Here is a 21,696-nt window from a genome sequence, read left to right on the forward strand (position 1 = left end):
GACTCCACATATGTTGTTACTATTTCATGCAAAAATAATAACATAACTTATTAAGCAAAAATTAGGAGAAAAATACTGATGAAATACTTACCTTGTATGCAGTGTTTGTAAATTTCTGTGAATGGTTAAAATATTATCTAATGGTAGTATTTATAATTGTTAAAGAGAATAAACAGACTAAGTTGTGAAATAGTATTCTCTGAGCCAGGAACTGCAATTTAGGAAGAGTGTCAGGGGAAGTCTTGATTCATTTGTTGGGTTTATGGTTTTCAGGGAATTAATGCTGATTTCACATCAGAAAAGCATCGAGCAGCTGCAGGAAACCCTTAGACAGAAGCTGCTGAATGATGATAACTGGAGAGAGAAGGTAACAATAATGTAACTTTCATCAGCATGTGTCTTATTTGCTTTTTCAAAATTCTGTTTGCCAGGAGACTATTCCGGATATCTTTGCTTCTATGCACATTTTGATTCCTTCTGGAATTTCCTAGGCCAAACATACTTATAATGTGTGTCTTTTCCATAATACTAGACAACATAATAGGAAATAAAAAGGTAAGAACAGAATTTTAAAACTTGTAAAATTAAGATGGCCCCTAGTTCTCATGTAAAAGTTTAATTTTTATTTTCAAATATTTTACCTTTTTCCTGTAAAGTGACAGAATCTGCCTTTGACCACATCCTTAAAAGCAGGGGAATATTAATTCATTCTTGTAATTTCTCTGCTTTTAAGAAGATAATGTAAGAGAATGGAAAATGACCAGATTACTCAGTTATGAACTTTTGGCAAAGTAAAAGGAAAGTATTTAGCTCACTCTTTTTAAGGAAAATATTTTCTCTTAGAGGATTGAAAAATGCATTGATTGTTGGCTTTGGACTTCTCTAAATTTTTCAAAGTTTCAGTAATAAATATGTATTACTTTAATAATTTTAAGGAATTCAAATAATATTCTAAAAATTGTTGGTCCCTATCTTCTCAGGCCATGTACAACTCTAGTCATTGAGACTATAACCATGATCTCCCTGTCACAAACTTCTGATACTCCTTGATTGATCCCTGGACCTTATCCTGAACAATGTCCTGAAGCCTTTCCAACTCTTTCTCTTGCCCAACTGATACCTATCCCTAGCACTAGCCTTCATCCATGGTTTTTTGATACCATTATAAATTTGCATCTAGTACTAGAGCTAGCTAGTGAAATTCAGATTGCTTGACTTAAGCCCCGACAACCTGTTTGGTTATATCAGATTCTTCTCCTTGGTGACCAGACCCTATAACTTGTAACTTCAAGCAATAAGCAGTGACTACATTCAAACTAACATCTCCACCTGGACTCTTCACTCTACCATCCACCAAACTTAGACCCTTTAGATATCATTGCTGGCTCAGATGAGATCTAAATTGTTCACTTTCATTTCCAGTATTTACTCAGTTGGCCATACACAGGCATTACTGGCCCTCTACATATGAATCTCACTTCCCTTGTCCCTCAGGGATAGCACACTCAGGCTGTAAGAGAAATGATCACTAGAACAACAGTTCTATAGAGGCAACAATTAAAACTTAAGAATGGACTAACGGTTGCTCTAAGTGGCTCATTCTTATTTTGAAGTATGGGCTTTTTCTTTTCCATCTCCTAAAGCCCACATTTTTTGAATTTTTATTAGTCTTGGGGTACTCAATTGGCTATTCTTAGTCACTTACTCCATCCTTACCAACCCATGTTTAAAAATACAAAAAAGATGATCAACCTAACCAGCAATCCAAAAAAGGCAAATTAAAACAATGAGAGATTATTTTTTACCCATCCAGTTGACAGAGTGGTTTTGGCATTGTGGTAAAGTCTAGTAAGGTAATCTTTCATACTCACTGTTCAACGGGCTGAAAGTTACAGCAACCCTTTGGGAGCAATTTGGCAGTATGTATGAAGAGATATTGTAAACATCTCATCTTTTGATGCAGAACTTTCACTGACGGAATTAGTGTGAATAGAGAGTCACAGATTCTTCCCTTCCCTCAAATGCCTGAGCTCCTCTTAGACCGATAGAGTGAACCTTCCAGCCTTTGCTTGTATAGAAGTTCTTTATCTCCTTGGTCACACCCCTGAAGGACTTTCAAATACAATATACCGTAGAAGTCTCTGCATTTATGATCTCTTCTTATACTGCTTCTTACTGTACCCTGTCCATGAGGTGCTAACACAAGTAGACCAAGTTAGTGTTAGCATCTGATCATATAAAAAAGTATTATGATCTTGCTTCATGCTGTTAATTTGATGATGCAAATAAACCTATGTAAGATTTTCTAAGTTCCTACTGAGACCATGATATCATTCTCATAAATTAATTGTATCATAGACATATTTTGGCATGTATAATTTTCTATGATATAAATGGGCATTTCATTTTGTTGAGAGGACATGACTTCTTATTAATAAATCTTATAATTTAGCTTGGCAGTAAATCCAGATCCAGACCAGTAAAGCCAAGGAATGATAATTAAGTCTTGGCTGTGTTAGTTATTGAGACTATGAATAAAAAGTTCCCTAAAAGTCCTCTCATGAGAAAGGAGAATCACTACTATGACACTGTCATCTCTTTCTTGGGTCACTGTGCCTTTGTGTAGGAATGAAATGTTCCCTTTACAAATATATAATACACATATTAGAATAAACTTCATAACTTAAGTGCTTTTAGCATTCAAAAAGAGTAGATAGCAATTTGTGCCTCTGCTTAATTATTTTAGAGTATGTAAAAAGCACATAATAGAATCAATAGTTGCTATGCAACAAAGATGGCACATTTTAAAATAACTGTATATTTACCAATTGCCATAGATTTTTGTTTATTTCAAGTATTCTTTGATGTGAAGAAAATAATTATTGTGTATGGTGAACATTTAAAATTGGTTCCAAGTTAACAGTGTTGTTACGTTTCAGTTAAAACTTTTGTAATTAAGAAATTTCCTATAGCCAGAGTGCTGACATTAAGTGATAGTCATGTATTGACTATTACTTTGTAGTGCAATAAACAAATTCCAACCAAATATTTTCTTAGATTATTACTAAGATATCATCACATTTAGGAACATTTTAGAATTGTATTACCATTGACCTCATTTTAAATAGTACATAAAGCATTTAAAACCCAATATTTTATGATAAGTTCATCCCTGTACATTTTGTTATTTTATAAGCTATCCTTTTAAATTTCATTCATAGTACACTAAAACACATTAGGAATTATTCAGCCATTTGGCTCGTCTATTTTGAAGAAGAATTTGATATAACCCAATAGTTAAAACAAACAAACAAACAAACAAACAGAACCTTACCTCCTGGCTGAGCAACTGGATTAATAGTGAAAACCCAAGGGAGGGGGGTAGTTTACCTCAAGAAGTAGGCAATTCCAGCATCAAAGGAGGCAAACCAAAAAAATATCAAGTTCTTCAAGTAGAAGAGCCAAATGGCTGAATAATTCCTAATGTGTTTTTGTGTACTATTAATGAAATTTAAAAGGATCGCTTATAAAATAACAAAATGTACAGGGATGAACTTGTCATAAAAATATCAGTTTTCATTTATGCGTTATAAATATATGACTAAAAACAATAGTGAGAGCACACTTTAATTTTTAAAATTATACCATGTAATTTTCAAAATTGAATTAATGAAATCATAGAATTTTAGATCTGGAATAGCCTGCAAATATCATATGACTTAAACCTTTAATCAGGATAATAAAAATAGTCTCCATTAATTAGAGTGTTTACTATATGCTAGGCCTGGTGCTCAATGCTTTCCATAAATGTAATTTTAATTATTATAAAATTATTATTCCCATTTGCACATGGAAAAAAATAAGGCTCAGAGAATTTATGTAACTTGCCAAGGTTATATAGCCAGGAAATGAGAACCGATACAAACCTGGGCAGGGTGGGGGATGAGAGCTAAATACAAAATGCAAAAACTTCTGCATTTGACCTATATGAACTAGCAGGAACCAGATTTACCCTCCCTCCTAAACAAGTAAACCATTGGGAAAAAGATAGAAAACAATGGTTTGAAGACACTAGATATCAAACAATGATTCTTATAGATGAGAGACAAATGAGGTGAAATCTGTGATTGCCCAGACTTCGTTCCTTGAAAGAAATTTAAGGCCACAATACAGGAAGTGTGAATCTAGGTAGTTTGGCAGATTCTTCGAATTGAAGAGACCTGACAGATCAAGGTGGCTAGAATTCACAGGGTAGTGTTCTCAGGGGAAAGCTGCACACAGAAATAATGCTGGAGATCTACGAAGAGTTCCCATAAAGTATATCCATGGTTAATGCATATGTGTGGGGAAACTACTCAAAGGCAGAGAAAGACCCATGAAAAGACTAAAGGGGAGTACCAAATGCTCACACATGGCCAGACTGGGAAACTTATAATTTATAGGGCACTGGGTAAAGTTCTCAGAAGAGTTTTGCATCAGCAGTAAGGAAAAATTAGCCCTAGACTAAATGCTGAGCTGATCCTGCCTAACAATTTTCAAAGGAAGAACTAAAAAACTCACGGTGATTCCAATAAACTTAACTGCATCCCACAACAGAGTTCAATAATATTCATAGGAATACAGAAATATTCAGCATCTAATGAGGTAAAATTTACAATGCCTGGCATTCAATCAAAAGTTGCCATTCAAAACAAAACAAAACAAACAAAACAGGAAAACTCATAATGAGAGTAACTCATAATGAGAGAAAAATCAATTAATAAAAACTGACTTAGAAAGGCACAGGTATTAGAATTAGCAGACAAAGACATTAAAACAGTTATGATAACAGGATTCCATTTGTCCAAAATCTGGGGGAAAAATTGATCATGTTAAGTAGAGATATGGGAGATATAAAAAAGATCTAAAATGAACTTCTAGAGATGAAAAGAACAATATCTAAGATGAAAAGTACACTAGATGGGATTAATATCAGATTAGACCTTTCAAAAGAAAAGTTTAGTGAAATTGAACACACAGCAATTGAAACAAAAATAGAAAACTCAAAACAAACAAACAAGAACATCAGGGAGCTATGAGACAAATTTAAATGGACTAATATATGCATATTTGGAATCCCCAATGGACAAGAAAGAGAAGAAAGGACAGAAAAAATATTTAAAGAAATAATGGCTGAAAAATTTAAGAGTTAATGAAAACTATAGACCCACACATGCAAGAAGCTCAACAAACCTCAAGCACACCAAGGAACATTATAATCTAATTGCTCAAAATAGTGATAAAAAGAAAATCTTAAAAACAACCAGAGAATAATAGACATATTATATAGAGAGGAACAAAGGTGAGGATGACAACAGTTTTTTCATCAAAGACAACATAAGCAAGAGGAAGGTGGGATTGAAAGTACTGGAAGAATGAGGGGCCTGGGGGTGCATGCTGCCAATCTAGAATTCCAAACAAAGTGAAAATATCTTTCAAATATGAGGATGAAATAGACATTCAGAAATGAAAAAGCTGAGCAAATATATCACCAGCACACCCACACTATGAGAAATGTTAAAAGAAGGCCTTTGGTCAAAAGAAAAATTATACCACATGGAAATATGGATCCACACAAAGGAATGTAGTATATCAGAAACGGTATTGATGGCAGATTGGACCTTCTAATGTGGATAAATATATGAGTCTTTTAATTATATGAATTTCTTTAAAATATAGTTAACTTTGAAACAAAAATATTAACAACCTTATGTGAGAGTTATAACACGTAGAAGCAACATATATTACAAAAATAACACAATGTCTAAGAAGGGAAAAATGGAAGTATACTGTTGTGAGATTCTTTTTTTAAAATTTTTTTTTTTTTTTCAACGTTTATTTATTTTTGGGACAGAGAGAGACAGAGCATGAACGGGGGAGGGGCAGAGAGAGAGGGAGACACAGAATCGGAAACAGGCTCCAGGCTCTGAGCCATCAGCCCAGAGCCTGACGCGGGGCTCGAACTCACGGACCGCGAGATCGTGACCTGGCTGAAGTCGGACGCTTAACCGACTGCGCCACCCAGGCGCCCCTTGAGATTCTTAATTCAATACATGACATGATGAATCACTAGAAGATAGACTGCTTTAAGTTAAAGATGTATTCTATAAATTCTAAAGCCACCACAGAAGTAGAAAAAGAATTATAGCTAACAAACCAGCAAAGGAAATAAAATTGAATTAAAAAAAAAAAAAAACCTTAAGTCAGAAGAAGACAAAAAAAAAAAAAAAAAAGGAAAAGGAAAAGGAAAAGAGATGAGATGGGCCAAACAGCATATAACAAAATAGATTTAAAGCTAATCATATCAATAATCAAGTTAAATGTAAGTCATCTAAACTGGGAGCAAACTTTTTCTATAAAGGACTGGTTAATAAATATCTTTGCTTTGTGGGGCATAGGCTGTCTGTTGCGACCGCTCAACTCTGCCCATTGTTGCTTAAAAACAGCCATAGACAATATACAAATGAATGGGCATGGCTGAATTTAGTCAGTGGGCCATAGTTTGCAGAGCCCTGGCCTAACTATCCCCATTAAATGATAGGATTGTCATGTTTGATAAAAATGCAAGACTCTACTGTATTTTCCCTCCAACAAAATACACTTTAATACAAAGAAATGTCTTAACAAGTAAGTTAAAATAAAGGATGCATAACACAAATAAAATATATGCTAACACAAATCAAAAGAAAGCTAGAACTATGTTTATATTTATGTATCTGCTTATATTTATTTATGTATATTACATATATGTAAATACATGTATTATATTTATGAAGTAAATTTCAAAGCAAAGATATTAGAATATTTTGAATATTAGCAGGGATTGTGAAGTTGATTTCATATTATTAAAGAGATCATCAGTTCACCAAGAGGATATAATAATCCCAGATATTTATTCACCTAATAATTTTTAAATTAATTTTAAAATTAAGAAAAATTTGACAGAACAGCAAGGAGAAATAGACAAATCCAAAATTAGATAAGAGATGTCAATGATAGCCCTCTCTCAATAATAATTGATATAAAAATATCTAGAAAATTAGTAAAGATATATAGTATGTAAAGTAGTATAATAATTTTTATAATTATTTATTTTAAGAGATATATTGAACAGCACTTTTAATAAACATGACCTAATTGATTTTTATAAAATTCTCCACTTAACAACAGAATACATATTCTTCTCCAGTGCACATAGGGCATTTATTAAAATAGATCATATTCTGGAGCATAAATAACTCTCAGTAACTTTAAAAAGATTCAAAACATACAAAGTATTTTTTCTGACCACAGTGGAATTAAATTAGAATTTATTAACAAAAAGTTATCTGGAAAGATCACCAAATATTTCAAAACTAAATAAATACCAAGTCCATTCCCTTTATCACTACGCTATGTAGATGTGTGGGGAGACAGGCTACATGGAAAAACAAAACATGCTGAACCATGGGGTCTACCAGAAATAAATAAGTGTGCATACCTCTCCACCTTTGTAGTAGCTCTATGATCTTGGTGATGGTTCTTAACCTCTCTGAATCTATTTTGTAATCTAGATAGTAGGAATAATAATTATTATGTTATTATTAATATATGTTGTAAGAATTAAATGAGCTAATATAAGTAGCCATCCTACCTTGTATTGGTGCTAAGAGAATATTCCCTCCTTTCATCCTGGGTTTACAGTTTCTGACAGGCTTCAATATATATTCTATTCCTTAGCATTGTTTTTTTACTGCAAAGTCTGGGCATTTGAATAATCATCCACTTTTACAATATATTTATTCAGTAGTCAGTTCATAAATAATGAGTTATTAGTTTTCAACCAGCATTTGTTTTAACTTTTAGAACATAGAAAAATTTATTTATAGGAGATATATTTTTAAAAATTATGTAGATACATCAAATATAAACAAATGACCTAATTTCTCCTTTGGCATCTGAAATTCCCTTGCTTTTATAGGGATTGTCAGTAATGAGTGATTATGTTACAATATGCTATTTGGCTCCATTGACGGAAAATTATCTCAGAATCAACCAGAAATAACTCACTTGGAAAATAGTGAAAAGATGGTATTTTGAACATCAGTATTAGACACAGGTGTTATACTAATAATGCATATCAACACAAATACAAAAGGAATTTAAAAACAACATACTCAGAATGGAATCATCGGGAAGCCCCTGGAATCATCAGGAAGCCTTCACTAAGGAGATAGAGTTTGAGCTAACGGGGGATATGGATAAATAAAAAGCAGAAAAATTCAAACCTGTAATGTGTACACAGATAGCAATTTATTTTCTTTGTGTAACTCTTGAGCTCATATATTACTCATGCTTTTGTTTTATTTTATCTTTTTATATAATTTATTGTCAAATTGGTTTCCATACAACACCCAGTGCTCATCCCAACAGGTGCCCCCCTCAATGCCCATCACCCACTTTCCCCTCTCCCCCACCCCCATCAACCCTCAGTTTGTTCTCAGTATTTAAGAGTCTCCTATGGTTTGCCTCCTTCCCTCTCTGTAACTTTTTTTCCCCCCTTCCCCTCCCCCTCTGGCCTTCTGTTAATTTTCTCAGGATCCACATATGAGTGAAAACATATGGTATCTGTCTTTCTCTAACTGACTTATTTCACTTAGCATAATACTCTCCAGTTCCATCCATGTTGCTACAAATGGCCAGATCTCATTGCCAAGTAGTATTCCATTGTATATATAAACCACATCTTCTTTATCCATTCGTAAGTTGATGGACATTTAGGCTCTTCCCATAATTTGGCTATTTTTGAAAGTGCTGCTATATACATTGGGGTGCAAGTGCCCCTACGCATCAGCACTCCTGTATCCCTTGAGTGAATCCCCAGCAGTGCTATTGTTTTAGAAATCAGAATTTCCCCGTGATTATGAAAATTACTATTAGTTATTATATAAAGTAGTTTGTATTTTATATAAGCACCATCACCAAATTCATTTATTTTGTATAAGCATAAGTTCTTTCATCAAAGAGATTTTATTTATTTATTTATTTTTTATTTATTTATTTAGTTATTTTCATCTAGGATATTTTAATTTTTTTAATGTTTATTATTTTTGAGAGAGAGAGAGAGAGAGAAAGAGAGACAGAGATAGAGCATGAGTGGGGAGAGGGCAGAGTGAGAGGAAGACACAGAATCTGAAACAGGCTCTAGGCTCTGAGCTGTCAGCACAGAGCCTGACGTGGGGCCTGAACTCAGGCACAGTAAGATCATGACCTGAGCTGAAGTCTGACACTCAACCGACTGAGCCACCCAGGAACCTCTCATCTAGGATATTTTAAACAGCTTCTATCAATATGTAAAAAATATAAACGTGATAATTTGGCATGAATTCATCTTCTCAATGACAATATACTGGCTTAAGAAAATCCTTGTGTTTGTGGGCTTCTCATTTTGTTCAAATTATTCAGATTATGAAGGAACCAATAGTATCATCTCTCTATGCTACAGGGTCAACACTTTCAGATGGCCTTGAAGCTTCCTTAAACGTTTAGAAATCCCTCCTGAAGCTCGTCACTGTGCTTCTCTTTCTCTGGTTGTACAAACTAAAAATCAAATCAGTGATAGTAAAATCACTCTGCCCTCTTCTATCTTCATGCTCTTTCTTTCCCTTCTTCCTTTCTCTCTCCCTCTCTCTCTCTTTCTCTTTACCGATAAGTATTCATTCCAAGGAATAGTTCAGGAGCAAGAAGATCTCCGTGCTACCTGCCTCAGAACAGAACATTCTACTCATTCAATCCACCAGCTGCCTTCTTTTCTTCCCTGAGTACTTAATGCTCCATCTTCATCAAGGGACTCTACTGGTTTCCTAAATGACCTCTTCCCCATAATTAATTTAAATAATTTTTTTAAAAGTCCTTCTAAAGTCTTTCTGTCATCTAATTCGTAGTTTGTCCTGTCCCACCTAGTCTGGATATCTTTTTGTTCTCTTAATTTGAGCAATCAGTCCTTATTTTGAAAGATGTCTTTTTGTCCTAAAATAACAATTCAACTCTACCAATTAGCCACACAAGGAATTTTTTGAACACTTGCTATTTTAGTACCTTGGCACACATTTTTCTTCAGCTTCTCAAAACGTGTTTATTTAGTTGTTTTTTTTTTTAATAGTATCAAGGCATCTTGTGAGCTATTAACTCTTAAAGTTACACCTTGCGAGTTTTTCAAATGTTTTGCACTTGATATCCTCCTTTCATGTGCTCTTGACTCATCTATTCCAACATGGTTGGAACACGGGGCTGTGATCAAATGGGGAAAGTGAAAGTCAGGTTGGAGAAGTTCAGGGCTGCCATAAACAGTGTTTGCCTTGTGCCCAGCACAGTAGTACAGGCCAAGGGAGAGAAGAGAGCTGGAATCCAGCCAGTGCTCTGCTCACCACGTGCTCTGCTCAGCATGAGGCTGTGTTCCTCTGAGGAAGGGGTGCTTTGTCAATTCACAAAAAAGTGTTGCATGCGCTGGTGGTGGCCCAGTGGAAAATCATGTATAGGAGTTTTGATTTTATAGTAATGCATTGAGAAACCACTAAAAGGGAATAAAATAATCCAGTTTATAGTTTGTAAAGAACACCCTGCTGTGTGTGTCATAGATTGGAGAGAGGCAGGAGTGGCAGTAAGGAAGCCAGCAAAGAGGTGATAGTGGCCAGAACTAGAGCGTTGGGAGTGTAAATGAAAAGAAATGAATGAATTCAAGGCATCTTTTGGAGGTGAATAGGACTTGGTGTCGACTTAGGTGTGAAAGATAAAAATGATGCCCCAGTTACTGACCTGAATAACTAGATGGATTGTGGTTACTGTGTTCGGACTGGGGAAGAAACGGGGGCAGGGGGAGACAGTTGTATTAAGGTTTCTGCTTCAGATGGCCCTTTGTAGCAATGTGGATGGAACTGGAGAGTGTGATGCTAAGTGAAATAAGCCATACAGAGAAAGACAGATACCATATGGTTTCACTCTTATGTGGATCCTGAGAAACTTAACAGAAACCCATGGGGGAGGGGAAGGAAAATTAAAAGGTTAGAGTGGGAGAGAGACAAATCATAAGACACTCTTAAAAACTGAGAACAAACTGAGGGTTGATGGGGGGTGGGGGGGGAGGTAGGTGATGGGTATTGAAGAGGGCATCTTTTGGGATGAGCACTGGGTGTTGTATGGAAACCAATTTGAGAATAAATTTCATATATTAAAAAAAAGGTTTCTGCTTCAGTTTATTTGAGACACCTCTGGTATATATCTCATTGAGATATTGGCTAGCAGGAGGCAGGTGGATGTAAGTACCTGGAATTCAGAAAAACATCTGTTCTTTTTTTGAGAGACTCTGAGGCTTTCCTTGTCTTTAGAAGTGTGAACACAACACAAATGAGCAATTCTATCACGTTCCTAAATGATCTTTAGCATCCTTTTCCCCAAACAACCCACAAACTTACTTTGAGAGAACCAGAATAACTCCTTGCATTGAGTATAAACATAATTGTTTTTCCTTAAAGGAAATGCTCAGCCCTCTAACCAGTGCAATAAACTCAACTGACCCCACACTGGGGCTAGTCTTCTATCTGCATTTTGTTTAATTTAAAGGACTTTCTGTTAACTTCCTTAGCAAATTTTCTGTTTCCTGGTACCCGGGTTTCAGTATTTCCCTGAGAAATTCATGTTGACCTCTGTCTTCCTTTGTATAGTGGTCTGAATCACAGAGTCACAGTAAGTCAGATTTGACAGTTTTTCTCCCAAGTTATCTGGCATTTACTCGTTCTAAGAATTTATAATCATGGCACAATGTAAATCTAGAGCCAGCCTGTCACTGGAATTCTCTAATCTCACTAGATGAACGACTAGGCCAGAATGACTCCAGTACTCATAGATTTGTTCTCTCTCTTGCTCCAGTAGGCAGAGCCAAAACCAATGGTTAAAAACCACAGGGAGAGAGATGTTGGCTCAACTAAAGGAAAAACTGCCTAATGCTTAGTGCTGTCTGAAAATGGAGATGCTTGCTGGGAAGGAGTGAGTTATGGTTTCTAGGGGTGTTGAGGCACAGACCAGACAATGGTTAGTGTAGATTCTGTGATAGAGATTGAAGGGTCACAGCACAGGAGTAATCTTCACTGACTATTTAATCCCTGCTCATGCTAGAACTTTACACAGATGTTTTGTCCCATTTAATCTTCATAATGATTCCCAAGGGAACTGGTTGTAAGTCCACCAGGAGAGGTTACAGTCACAATTTAAGATTATACAGCTAGAAAGTGGCAGAGCCAAGGGTTTAGAGCCAGGATTTAAACTCAGTTCCATCTGAATCCAAAACCCTTGCTGATTCTTTCCACAATTCATGGAAGCTTGAGAAATGGAACCAGGGGATTTCTACGGTCCCTTCCAGTGCTATGGTTCTATCTGGGTCCAATATGGATACAGTCATCACTGACTTGACTGTGTTTTACCTTAATCATCCTTCTGGCCTCAGTCACATTAAAATGGTAATCTGTGACTACAGAACTTTCTGGGGTCTCATCAAGAAAAGATCATTTAAAAACTCAACATTTCTATTTTATATCTCCTCTGAGCTTTCAGTAGACCTCAGTCTGAAGGGCTCAAAATCTTTTTATTTTTTTCTTATAGGGTTTCTGGCAAGGACTGGGTTTATAATACAAAGGTACAGAACACTAAGCTTTAGTATTTCTGAAAACTGTCAGAATATATTGTTTTAACTTCTCTACTCATTTTAAAAGCTTAGAAGGTCTTAGAAGATCTTGAAATATTTGACCCAAGGTCATTTTTTTTTCTGGGTTAAGTTCTGAGTCAGATTCTTTAGAATTAAAAAATTCAATTAATGAAACAATTAATATTAGAATTAAAAATTGTTTAATTAAAGTCTGAAAATAAGCTTAATTTCCTTTTCTTAAGGTCAAATGGTTTTAAATGTGTGGTAAATACTATTTTCTAGATTGAAGCTGAACTTTCCAAGGAAAGAGCCCAGCATTTAGTTGAGTTTGAGGAGCAAGCTCTGCTTTTTAAAGCAGAAGCTAAACTGGAACTTGATATTGAAAAGGAAAAACATCAAGAAATAATCTGTAAATATAAGAAAGAACAAGAGGAACTAAAAATGAAGGTCTGTCATTATGATGTTCATTATTATCTAATGGGTTTCAAACTATAGATGTTGGTTATTTCCTTGTAAGAACACTGTACAATATTTATAACTCAAGTAGCTTTCCTCATAGTCACTGTGCCTTGGTTTTAGCTACATGGGTAGAATGGTTTGGCTATTTTCCAAAATAAGTAGCTGAAATAAATCATATCAGCATACAATAAACTTATTTTTTAGGCAGCATAAATTTATAACTAATAATTAGCATGAGTAAATATTCCAACACTTCAAATATCCAACATTAAATGATAAGGAGATGTTTTACGTAATTAATATTTTCCCAACAACTAAAGCCTATCTCCTTTAATTGCAAATATTTTCAATTCTAGACATTTTGAATGAAGGGAAATATTTAAAAATGTAATCTACCTCCATAATTTCTGAAGTAGTGTGTGCTAAACATAATTTTTTTGAAGATTTTATTTTTAAGTAACCTCTACACCTAGTGTGGTGCTTGAACTCATAATCTCACATCAAGAGTCGCATCTTTTCTGACTGAGCCAGCCAGGTGCCCCCTAAACATAATTTAAGGTTTTGTTAAGGTTGTCCTGTTATTATAAGACCTGAGCACCATATATATATACATGTGTTTGTGTATATATGTATGTGTTCGTGTGTATGTATATGTGTTTGTATATTAACCAAGACCCAGTGGGGAAACCATACTTTGAATAAACTCATTAACAGTCTGTGTAAATTAGGCATCAAATGAGACTTAATGGCCTCTACTTCAGTGAACAGGAGATATGGTACAGCCTTTTCAAGAGCGCTGTGAACAATAGGCAGGGCCAGCTACGTGAGTATATGACAAGTCCAGTGTCACAGGGCCCACACTCAGAAATGCCTCATACCTCTTGGGTTTAATGCTCTCCAAATGTTGTCTTGAAACTCTTAATAACTTTATCTTTGAATTTGTGTTTTGTAAGTGAAATCCTGTTGGGACAATGGTGCACTTGAGAGATTCCAAGCTGATAGCTGAAAGCTTAGAATCTCAGCTCACCCAAGTTTCTACCTCTCCTATACTAGTTTTCTTCCAGAAGAAGCCTATTAAGGCAGGCCCCAACTTGCCAAGAGTTATAGTTTTTTAAAAGAAGTCATAAATCCAGATTTTCTAATTCTCTTGATTTGTAAATGCTGACTCCTGTTTTGAAAAAATCAAAACATATTTGTGGCTTTGTGAGTCTCCTGTCCCAAAGATAACCTACTCTTTTTCAGTGTCAGCTCTCCTTTGGATGATGGAAACGACTGCTCAGACCTAGCAATGATCCTCTTCCTTCCTGGATTAATTGAATATAATGGAATATTAATTTAATTTTTCAAGTTACTAAGTATGAATAGATTTCTTGCAAAAGTTATTCTTAATGTAAATTTAACATTTGAAACAAATTTTGGATGCATTACTCGTAAATAATAGTTCACAGAATCCTTGGAACTTTGGTCTATGAATGTTTTCCAGATTCTTCATGGGCTGGTTTCTTGTTGTACTAATATTTATAATGTGACAATATCTGTAGCACAAATAATAAGGATATGTTTCATCAGAAGCAACTTTGCTCTTCCTGGTTTGTTTTCTGTTCTTTGTTTTTTAAGGAGAAAGAAAACAAGCAGTCTTTTCCCTTCTAAAGACTTCCATGACTCTAAGGAAAAGCTCCTCATCTTCTCTCTTTATCTCTCATTCTCTAATCTCTTTATCTAGAAGTACCACCTGAGAGATAGTATATTTGCAAAGTATTCTGGTATTCTCTAGAACTGTACAATCTAATATGTTAGCCATATGTGGCTACTTAAATTTCAAGTAATTAAAATTTAAATTTAAAGTTCAGTTCCTCAGCCACATTAGCCACATTCTAAATGCTCACTAGCCAGTACTGGCAAGCCAGAGCCTTTTTGTTGGCCTCTCTTCCCAACTCAGCAATTGGTTATGTCACCTTGGTACCTTGGAATTGGCCATGGTGAGAGTATTTACACCCAGTCCACACAGAGTCTACATGGAGACTAGATACAAATCTGGCTTTTTGTGTGTGTGTGCATCAGTTGCTAAACATTTACTGACATACTACTGTCAGTAGGTACAGGTGGCTAGTGGCTACCATATTGGACATCACAGACTATTTCTGTCATCACAGAGAGTTCTACTGGGCAGTGCTGATCTAGAGGTATAGTACCTGAGGGCATCTCCAGTCATCATATATAAGAAAGAAAAAATATATGTCAAAACAAAACTTACTATAATTATAGCATGAATAGAATATAACTGTGGTGCTCCTCTATGTGCATCCCCAAACATCAGGCATTTCTAGGTCCCAAAGCCACCCCACACTGAATCCAGACAGGTACGTGGATCAAGACTTGAGCTGTCCTTGGTAGCTCAATCCGGACACAAAGATTTATATATTTCCAAGGATGCCCAAGTGATTAATGCAATTCCATTTAAGGTGGTAAAAATAGGTTTTAGTCTTAACTTTTAAAAAGAAAATTTTGGAGGCCTACATAGTGTCATAGGATTTGTTTTCATTTGATAAGAAGAGCACACTGATTGTTTAGAATAAACCTCCTAAAGCCATAAGGACTCTTTGGTTGCCTAGAGATATTGCCTACAAACTAATACAAGATTTATCTTACAGATACCTGATTTAATCGCAAGTGCTACTAGAGATCTAAAGCTGGAAGTGGCCACCCTTGAAGAAAAACTCCATGAATCTTGTATCCGACATACTGAAGATTCTGAATCAAAGGAGAAAGAAATTGAAAACCTTAAAAATTTGGTTGCAGAATTTGAAGCCCGCCTGAAGAAAGAAACTGACAGTAATGATTCCATTTCAGAGGACTTGAGGAAGGAAATGAAGCTGAAGTCAGATGAGCTAGATAGAGTAATGCTGGCACAAACACAACTGATGCAGCAGTTTAACCAGTCCCAGGAACAGGTAGGAAGCAGACGATGGTGCCGCTGTGATTAGTGAAAGAGCACACACTCTTTCAAAAAGTAAACAAACAAACAAACATCAAAGGTAGCTTGGTGTCATGCAGTTGAGGACTGTTAGTCAGGAACCTGGAATTACGTCCTGGCTGTGTCCTTAACTAGGCAGTCACTTAACCTCTCTTCACCTGGCTTCCTTTTCTGTAAAATGAAATTCACTGAACTACAAGATCTCTATGGTTTCCTCAGCACCCAGTTCTACTGTGTTGCAAAAACCATTTAAAACTTCTAAGACTAGAAATCTTTGCGTATTTATGTCTTACTGGTTTTGACATTCAGTCTTTGCCAAAGAAACTTTTAGAGCACTTGCTGCTTACGTTCAAAAAATAATTTGGACAATATATTCTGAAAGTAATTTCTCTTTAGGGCTTTATCTTTCTGTCAACCTAAACTATAGCATAATGTACATGAGTTGGTCTTCTTTCTTATGTGTGCATTATTATTTCAGCAATGTTTTTGCTTAAACTGGAGTAGAATTATTTTGATTTGAAATTGTTCTCTAATGAATTCTTATTTCAGAACTGCAAAGCAGTTGAGGTCACACAGCATGGCAGAGCCAAGATTCTATTTGAATCTCCATGATATGATGTTTCCTGTTTCAGGAAACCTGAGTTCTAGTGATTCTGCTTCTAAGTTTCAAAGTGACCCTCAGGCTTAGCACTCAACATTGCCAGGCTTCATTTCCTTCCTTCCCTCCTTTGTTCTTTTCTTTCTTTCTTTCTTTCTTTCTTTCTTTCTTTCTTTCTTTCTTTCTTTCTTTTGCTCTTTCTTTCTTTTGCTTTCTTTCTTTCTTTCTTTCTTTCTTTCTTTCTTTCTTTCTTTCAAAATACCAATAAACATGCTACTTGCTTCTCCAGATGTTTAGGGAGTCAGCTGATTGAGCATCTCCTGCCAACACACAATAGCATAGCCTCCCTCATCAAGGTTGCTGCTTCCACCAGTCCTGGCATGAGTGGGAAAGGACAGCACACATGGACTTGGTTCTGCTGGAGAAACCCAAAGGAGAGAGGCGATACAGAGTTGCTTCAAATGAGACAGCAGTGTTGAAGTTCTAAAGGAGGGTCAACTGGTTAAAGGAAAGAGAGATCAAGGCAGTTAGACTGGCAGGTTTTCTAACTCTTAAATATCCAAAGACATGGCAATATGGAAACTGAGGAGTAACCTATACACTAGGACATGTAAAAAAAAAAAGAAGTGTTGAATGCAATAAATATATATTGAGCATCTATCCAGGGGCCAGGTGCTAGGCCCTATATATGCAATTAGGAACAAGACTGACAGCTGCCATTACCTGCTCTCAAAGAAGAATTTAAAGAAAATCTTTTTTTTTCAATATATAAAGTTTATTGTCAAATTGGTTTCCATACAACACCCAGTGCTCATCCCAAAAGGTGCCCTCCTCAATACCCATCACCCACCCCCCCCTCCCTCCCTCTCCCCATCAACCCTCAGTTCGTTCTCAGTTTTTAAGAGTCTCTTATGCTTTGGCTCTCTTCCACTCTAACCTCTTTTTTTTTTCCTTCCCCTCCCCCATGGGTTTCTGTTAAGTTTCTCAGGATCCACATAAGAGTGAAACCATATGGTATCTGTTTTTCTCTGTATGGCTTATTTCACTTAGCATCACACTCTCCAGTTCCATCCATGTTGCTACAAAGGGCCATATTTCATTCTTTCTCATTGCCACGTAGTACTCCATTGTGTATATAAACCACAATGTTTTTATTCATTCATCAGTTGATGGACATTTAGGCTCTTTCCATAATTTGGCAATTGTTGAGAGTGCTGCTATAAACATTGGGGTACAAGTGCCCCTATGCATCAGTACTCCGGTATCCCTTGGGTAAATTCCTAGCAGTGTTATTGCTGGGTCATAGGGTAGGTCTATTTTTAATTTTCTGAGGAACCTCCACACTGTTTTCCAGAGTGGCTGCACCAATTTGCATTCCCACCAACAGTGCAAGAGGGTTCCCGTTTCTCCACATCCTCTCCAGCATCTATAGTCTCCTGATTGTTCATTTTGGCCACTCTGACTGGCGTGAGGTGATATCTGAGTGTGGTTTTGATTTGTATTTCCCTGATAAGGAGCGACGTTGAGCATCTTTTCATGTGCCTGTTGGCCATCCGGATGTCTTCTTTAGAGAAGTGTCTATTCATGTTTTCTGCCCATTTCTTCACTGGGTTATTTGTTTTTCGGGTGTGGAGTTTGGTGAGCTCTTTATAGATTTTGGATACTAGCCCTTTGTCCGATATGTCATTTGCAAATATCTTTTCCCATTCCATTGGTTGCCTTTTAGTTTTGTTGGTTGTTTCCTTTGCTGTGCAGAAGCTTTTTATCTTCATAAGATCCCAGTACTTCACCTTTGCTTTTAATTCCCTTGCCTTTGGGGATGTGTCGAGTAAGAGATTGCTACGGCTGAGGTCAGAGAGGTCTTTTCCTGCTTTCTCCTCTAAGGTTTTGATGGTTTCCTGTCTCACATTCAGGTCCTTTATCCATTTTGAGTTTATTTTTGTGAATGGTGTGAGAAAGTGGTCTAGTTTCAACCTTCTGCATGTTGCTGTCCAGTTCTCCCAGCACCATTTGTTAAAGAGACTGTCTTTTTTCCATTGGATGTTCTTTCCTGCTTTGTCAAAGATTAGTTGGCCATACGTTTGTGGGTCTAGTTCTGGGGTTTCTATTCTATTCCATTGGCCTATGTGTCTGTTTTTGTGCCATAAGAAAATCTTATATGAGTAATTACATTGACATCCAGAGGAAAGAATGACCTAAACAGAAACTTATATATGTTTTGTTTTTGTTTTTGTTTTTGTTTTTGTTTTTGTTTTATTTTTGAGACAGAGAGAGACAGAGCATGAGCAGGGGAGGGGCAGAGAGAGAGGGAGACAAAGAATCCAAAGCAGGCTCCAGGCTCTGAGCTGTCAGCACAGAGCCCGATGTGGGGCTAGAACTCACGGAGTGTGAGATCATGACCTGAGCTGAAGTCGGACGCTCAACCAACTGAGCCACCCAGGCGCCCCTAAACAGAAACTTATATAAAAAGCATAGACTGAAATCTTTAAAAATTGGGTTTAAGGGCCTATTGGTTATCCCTTGTTGAACAATCCACTATTCTCAAATTCAGTGTTCTCAAACAACAAGCATTTACTATCTCACAGTTTCTGTGGGCCAGGGCTCTGAATTTGACTTAGCTAGGTACTTTTGGCTTAAGACCTCTTGTGAGGTTGGTGTCAGGGAGTCAGGCATACAGTTTTGTCTAAAGGCTCAACTAGAGGAAGATTTGTTTTCAGACTCACTTTGTGGTTGTTAGCAGGAGTTATTTTATTATGGCTGTTGGGCTGACAGCCTTAGCACCTTGCTGGCTGTTGGTCGGAGGACTCCCTTAGTTCCTTACAACAAGGACTTCTATGTAGAACAACAACAGCTGGGTTGGCTCAGAGCACCAAGTGAGGAAGAATGAGAGTGCAAGAGAGGTGTCTAAGATAGAAGCTACAGTCTTTGTAACATAATCTCAGAAGTGACATCCCATTGCTTCTGCTAAATTCTATTCATTATAAATGAGTCAGTAAGTCCAGCTCACATTCAAAGCAAAGAGATTGCACAAGGATGTGAATAAGCAAGAGGGCGGGGATAACTGGGGGCCATCCTAGAGGCTGCCAGTCTCAGGGCCAGGCCACTAGAGGTAATTTTGGCAAGAGACCCTAGATTAAAAGTGAAGAATGAATTTCTTTTTCAGCCAAAGGAGCTACATGTGGAGCTCTTTCTGCTCAGTAGTTGTAAAAGGAAACTACTTAGAGATGAAGTTTTATTTTTTCTTTAATGTAGACTTTTGAGATATACAAAACACTGGGTTGGCACTTAAATGATCATTGATGAGTACTGGGGAATAGAAAAGGATCATTCCAAAAGTAAAGTTACCTAAGGACACGCCTAGGGACAGACTTCCTTTAGCTGGGGTGGAAGGAGGGGAGGTAGATTAGATTTTCCTTTCGAAGTTAAATAATTGACACTGAACTATAAGAATAAATAATTAAGGCTGCTTCTCTGGTTAAGCATACCAAAATCCAGAATATTCCTATAAAAATAGGGAATGAGACAATAAAAGGGGTAGGATTTATGAGCCAGAAAGAATAGGGGCTGTAGCTTATACAGTGAAAAACACTATTATTTTGATCACACATTTCAGATACTTGAAATTTGTCAGGTTCTGGAGAAAAAAGGACAAAGTGAAGGACAAATTGTCATTAGAATGAAGATAAATTTTTGGTCTAATAAAGAAGCTAATTAAAGACAGGAAAGCCCTGCTCTCTTTCAAGAGGCCAGAGAATGGGTGGACTTTGTTTTTAATTGTATGAAGAATGTTCTTAAGGATAGGAGGAAAGCCAGAGTCTCTAAAGGGCAAATGGGCATTCCTGCATGGAGCCGGATTATTGGAGAGCATCCACAGGAACACCAGGATCAAGAAGGTTTAGCAACAAAAGATGCAGGTGAAAGGGGAGAAAATGGAAAGTAGAGCTGTATGGGAAATGTGAATGTTGAAAGGGGGCCCATGAAAATCCTTCATAGGGAAAAGACACGCCTAAAAAAAGGGAATATTTTTTTAAAAGAAGAAAGAATTCAAAAAGAAATATAATATGTTAGGGAATAGAACATCATTTAAAAACAGATTAAAATAGTCACATGCTTCTTGCTGCCAGTTTTCCTTCCTACTAGCTTCATGTGAGTCCTGTCAAGACAGCGTGGCCCAGCCGCACTGACAGAGAATTACATGTTGTAATTCAGTAATTCAGAGGAAGAATGTGGTAAATCCAAAAGGAACCCAAAACAAAAACAGAAAGGAACTACCAAAGGAAGTTCAATATTTTTGTTGTCTTAAGATTATCAGTAAGGAAAACAATGGGACAGAAATTTTAAAATATCAGTTTCTGTAGCCATCTAATGAAGATGAAAGATATTCAAAAAGAAAAAACAATGCTCCTGGGGCACCTGGGTGGCTCAGAGGGTTGAGCGTCTGACTTTGGCCCAGGTCATAATCTCACATTTTGTGAATTTGAGCCTCGCGTTGGCTCTGTACTGTCAGCTCAGAGCCTGGAGCGTGCTTTGGATTCTGTGTCTGCCTCTCTGCCCCTCTCCTGCTTGCACTCTGTCTCTCTCTCTCTCTCTCTGTCTCAAAAATAAATAAAAACAGTAATAATAATAATAATAATAATAATAATAATGCTCTTGGTTAAATATGGAGAATTGAATACATATGTTTATCTATGTAATCCCAAAACATCACTAAAATTACAGTAAATTAATAAAAAGTGAATATATCCATAAGGAAAAGAGAACAGGAGAGGAAGGAGTTGACACTAGATGAAAGAGACATTGATCAAATTTTGAAAATTTAGAAAGCAGTGTTGAGAGGTAATTAGTAGATTGTAGGATATTGAAACCTGATGCCTGTGGGGATTGGGGAAGTGAGGTGGAACCCTAAAAGGAGCAAATCCAATTATGTGACACAATGCTGGAAAGACTCAG

General features: G+C 36.4%; 1 protein-coding gene across 9 annotated transcripts in view; it reads left to right on the top strand.

Annotated features, from left to right (window-relative positions):
- Nucleotides 1-21,696, top strand: part of LEKR1 (leucine, glutamate and lysine rich 1) — a 222,762-nt gene that overhangs the window by 155,257 nt on the left and 45,809 nt on the right. For all 9 annotated transcript variants that reach the window (XR_007155716.1, XR_007155720.1, XR_007155718.1 and 6 more), the window contains 3 exons: nucleotides 274-367; nucleotides 12,998-13,162; nucleotides 15,826-16,125. Coding sequence is in view for 2 of the 9 variants with exons in the window: in XM_047875645.1 (XP_047731601.1) it covers nucleotides 274-367; nucleotides 12,998-13,162; nucleotides 15,826-16,125 (559 nt within the window). In the remaining 7 variants the exon portion in view is untranslated. The remainder of the gene's footprint in view (nucleotides 1-273; nucleotides 368-12,997; nucleotides 13,163-15,825; nucleotides 16,126-21,696) is intronic.

This window comes from Prionailurus viverrinus, chromosome C2, assembly GCF_022837055.1.
Source record: "Prionailurus viverrinus isolate Anna chromosome C2, UM_Priviv_1.0, whole genome shotgun sequence".
In the NCBI taxonomy this organism is placed as follows: Eukaryota; Metazoa; Chordata; class Mammalia; order Carnivora; family Felidae; genus Prionailurus; species Prionailurus viverrinus.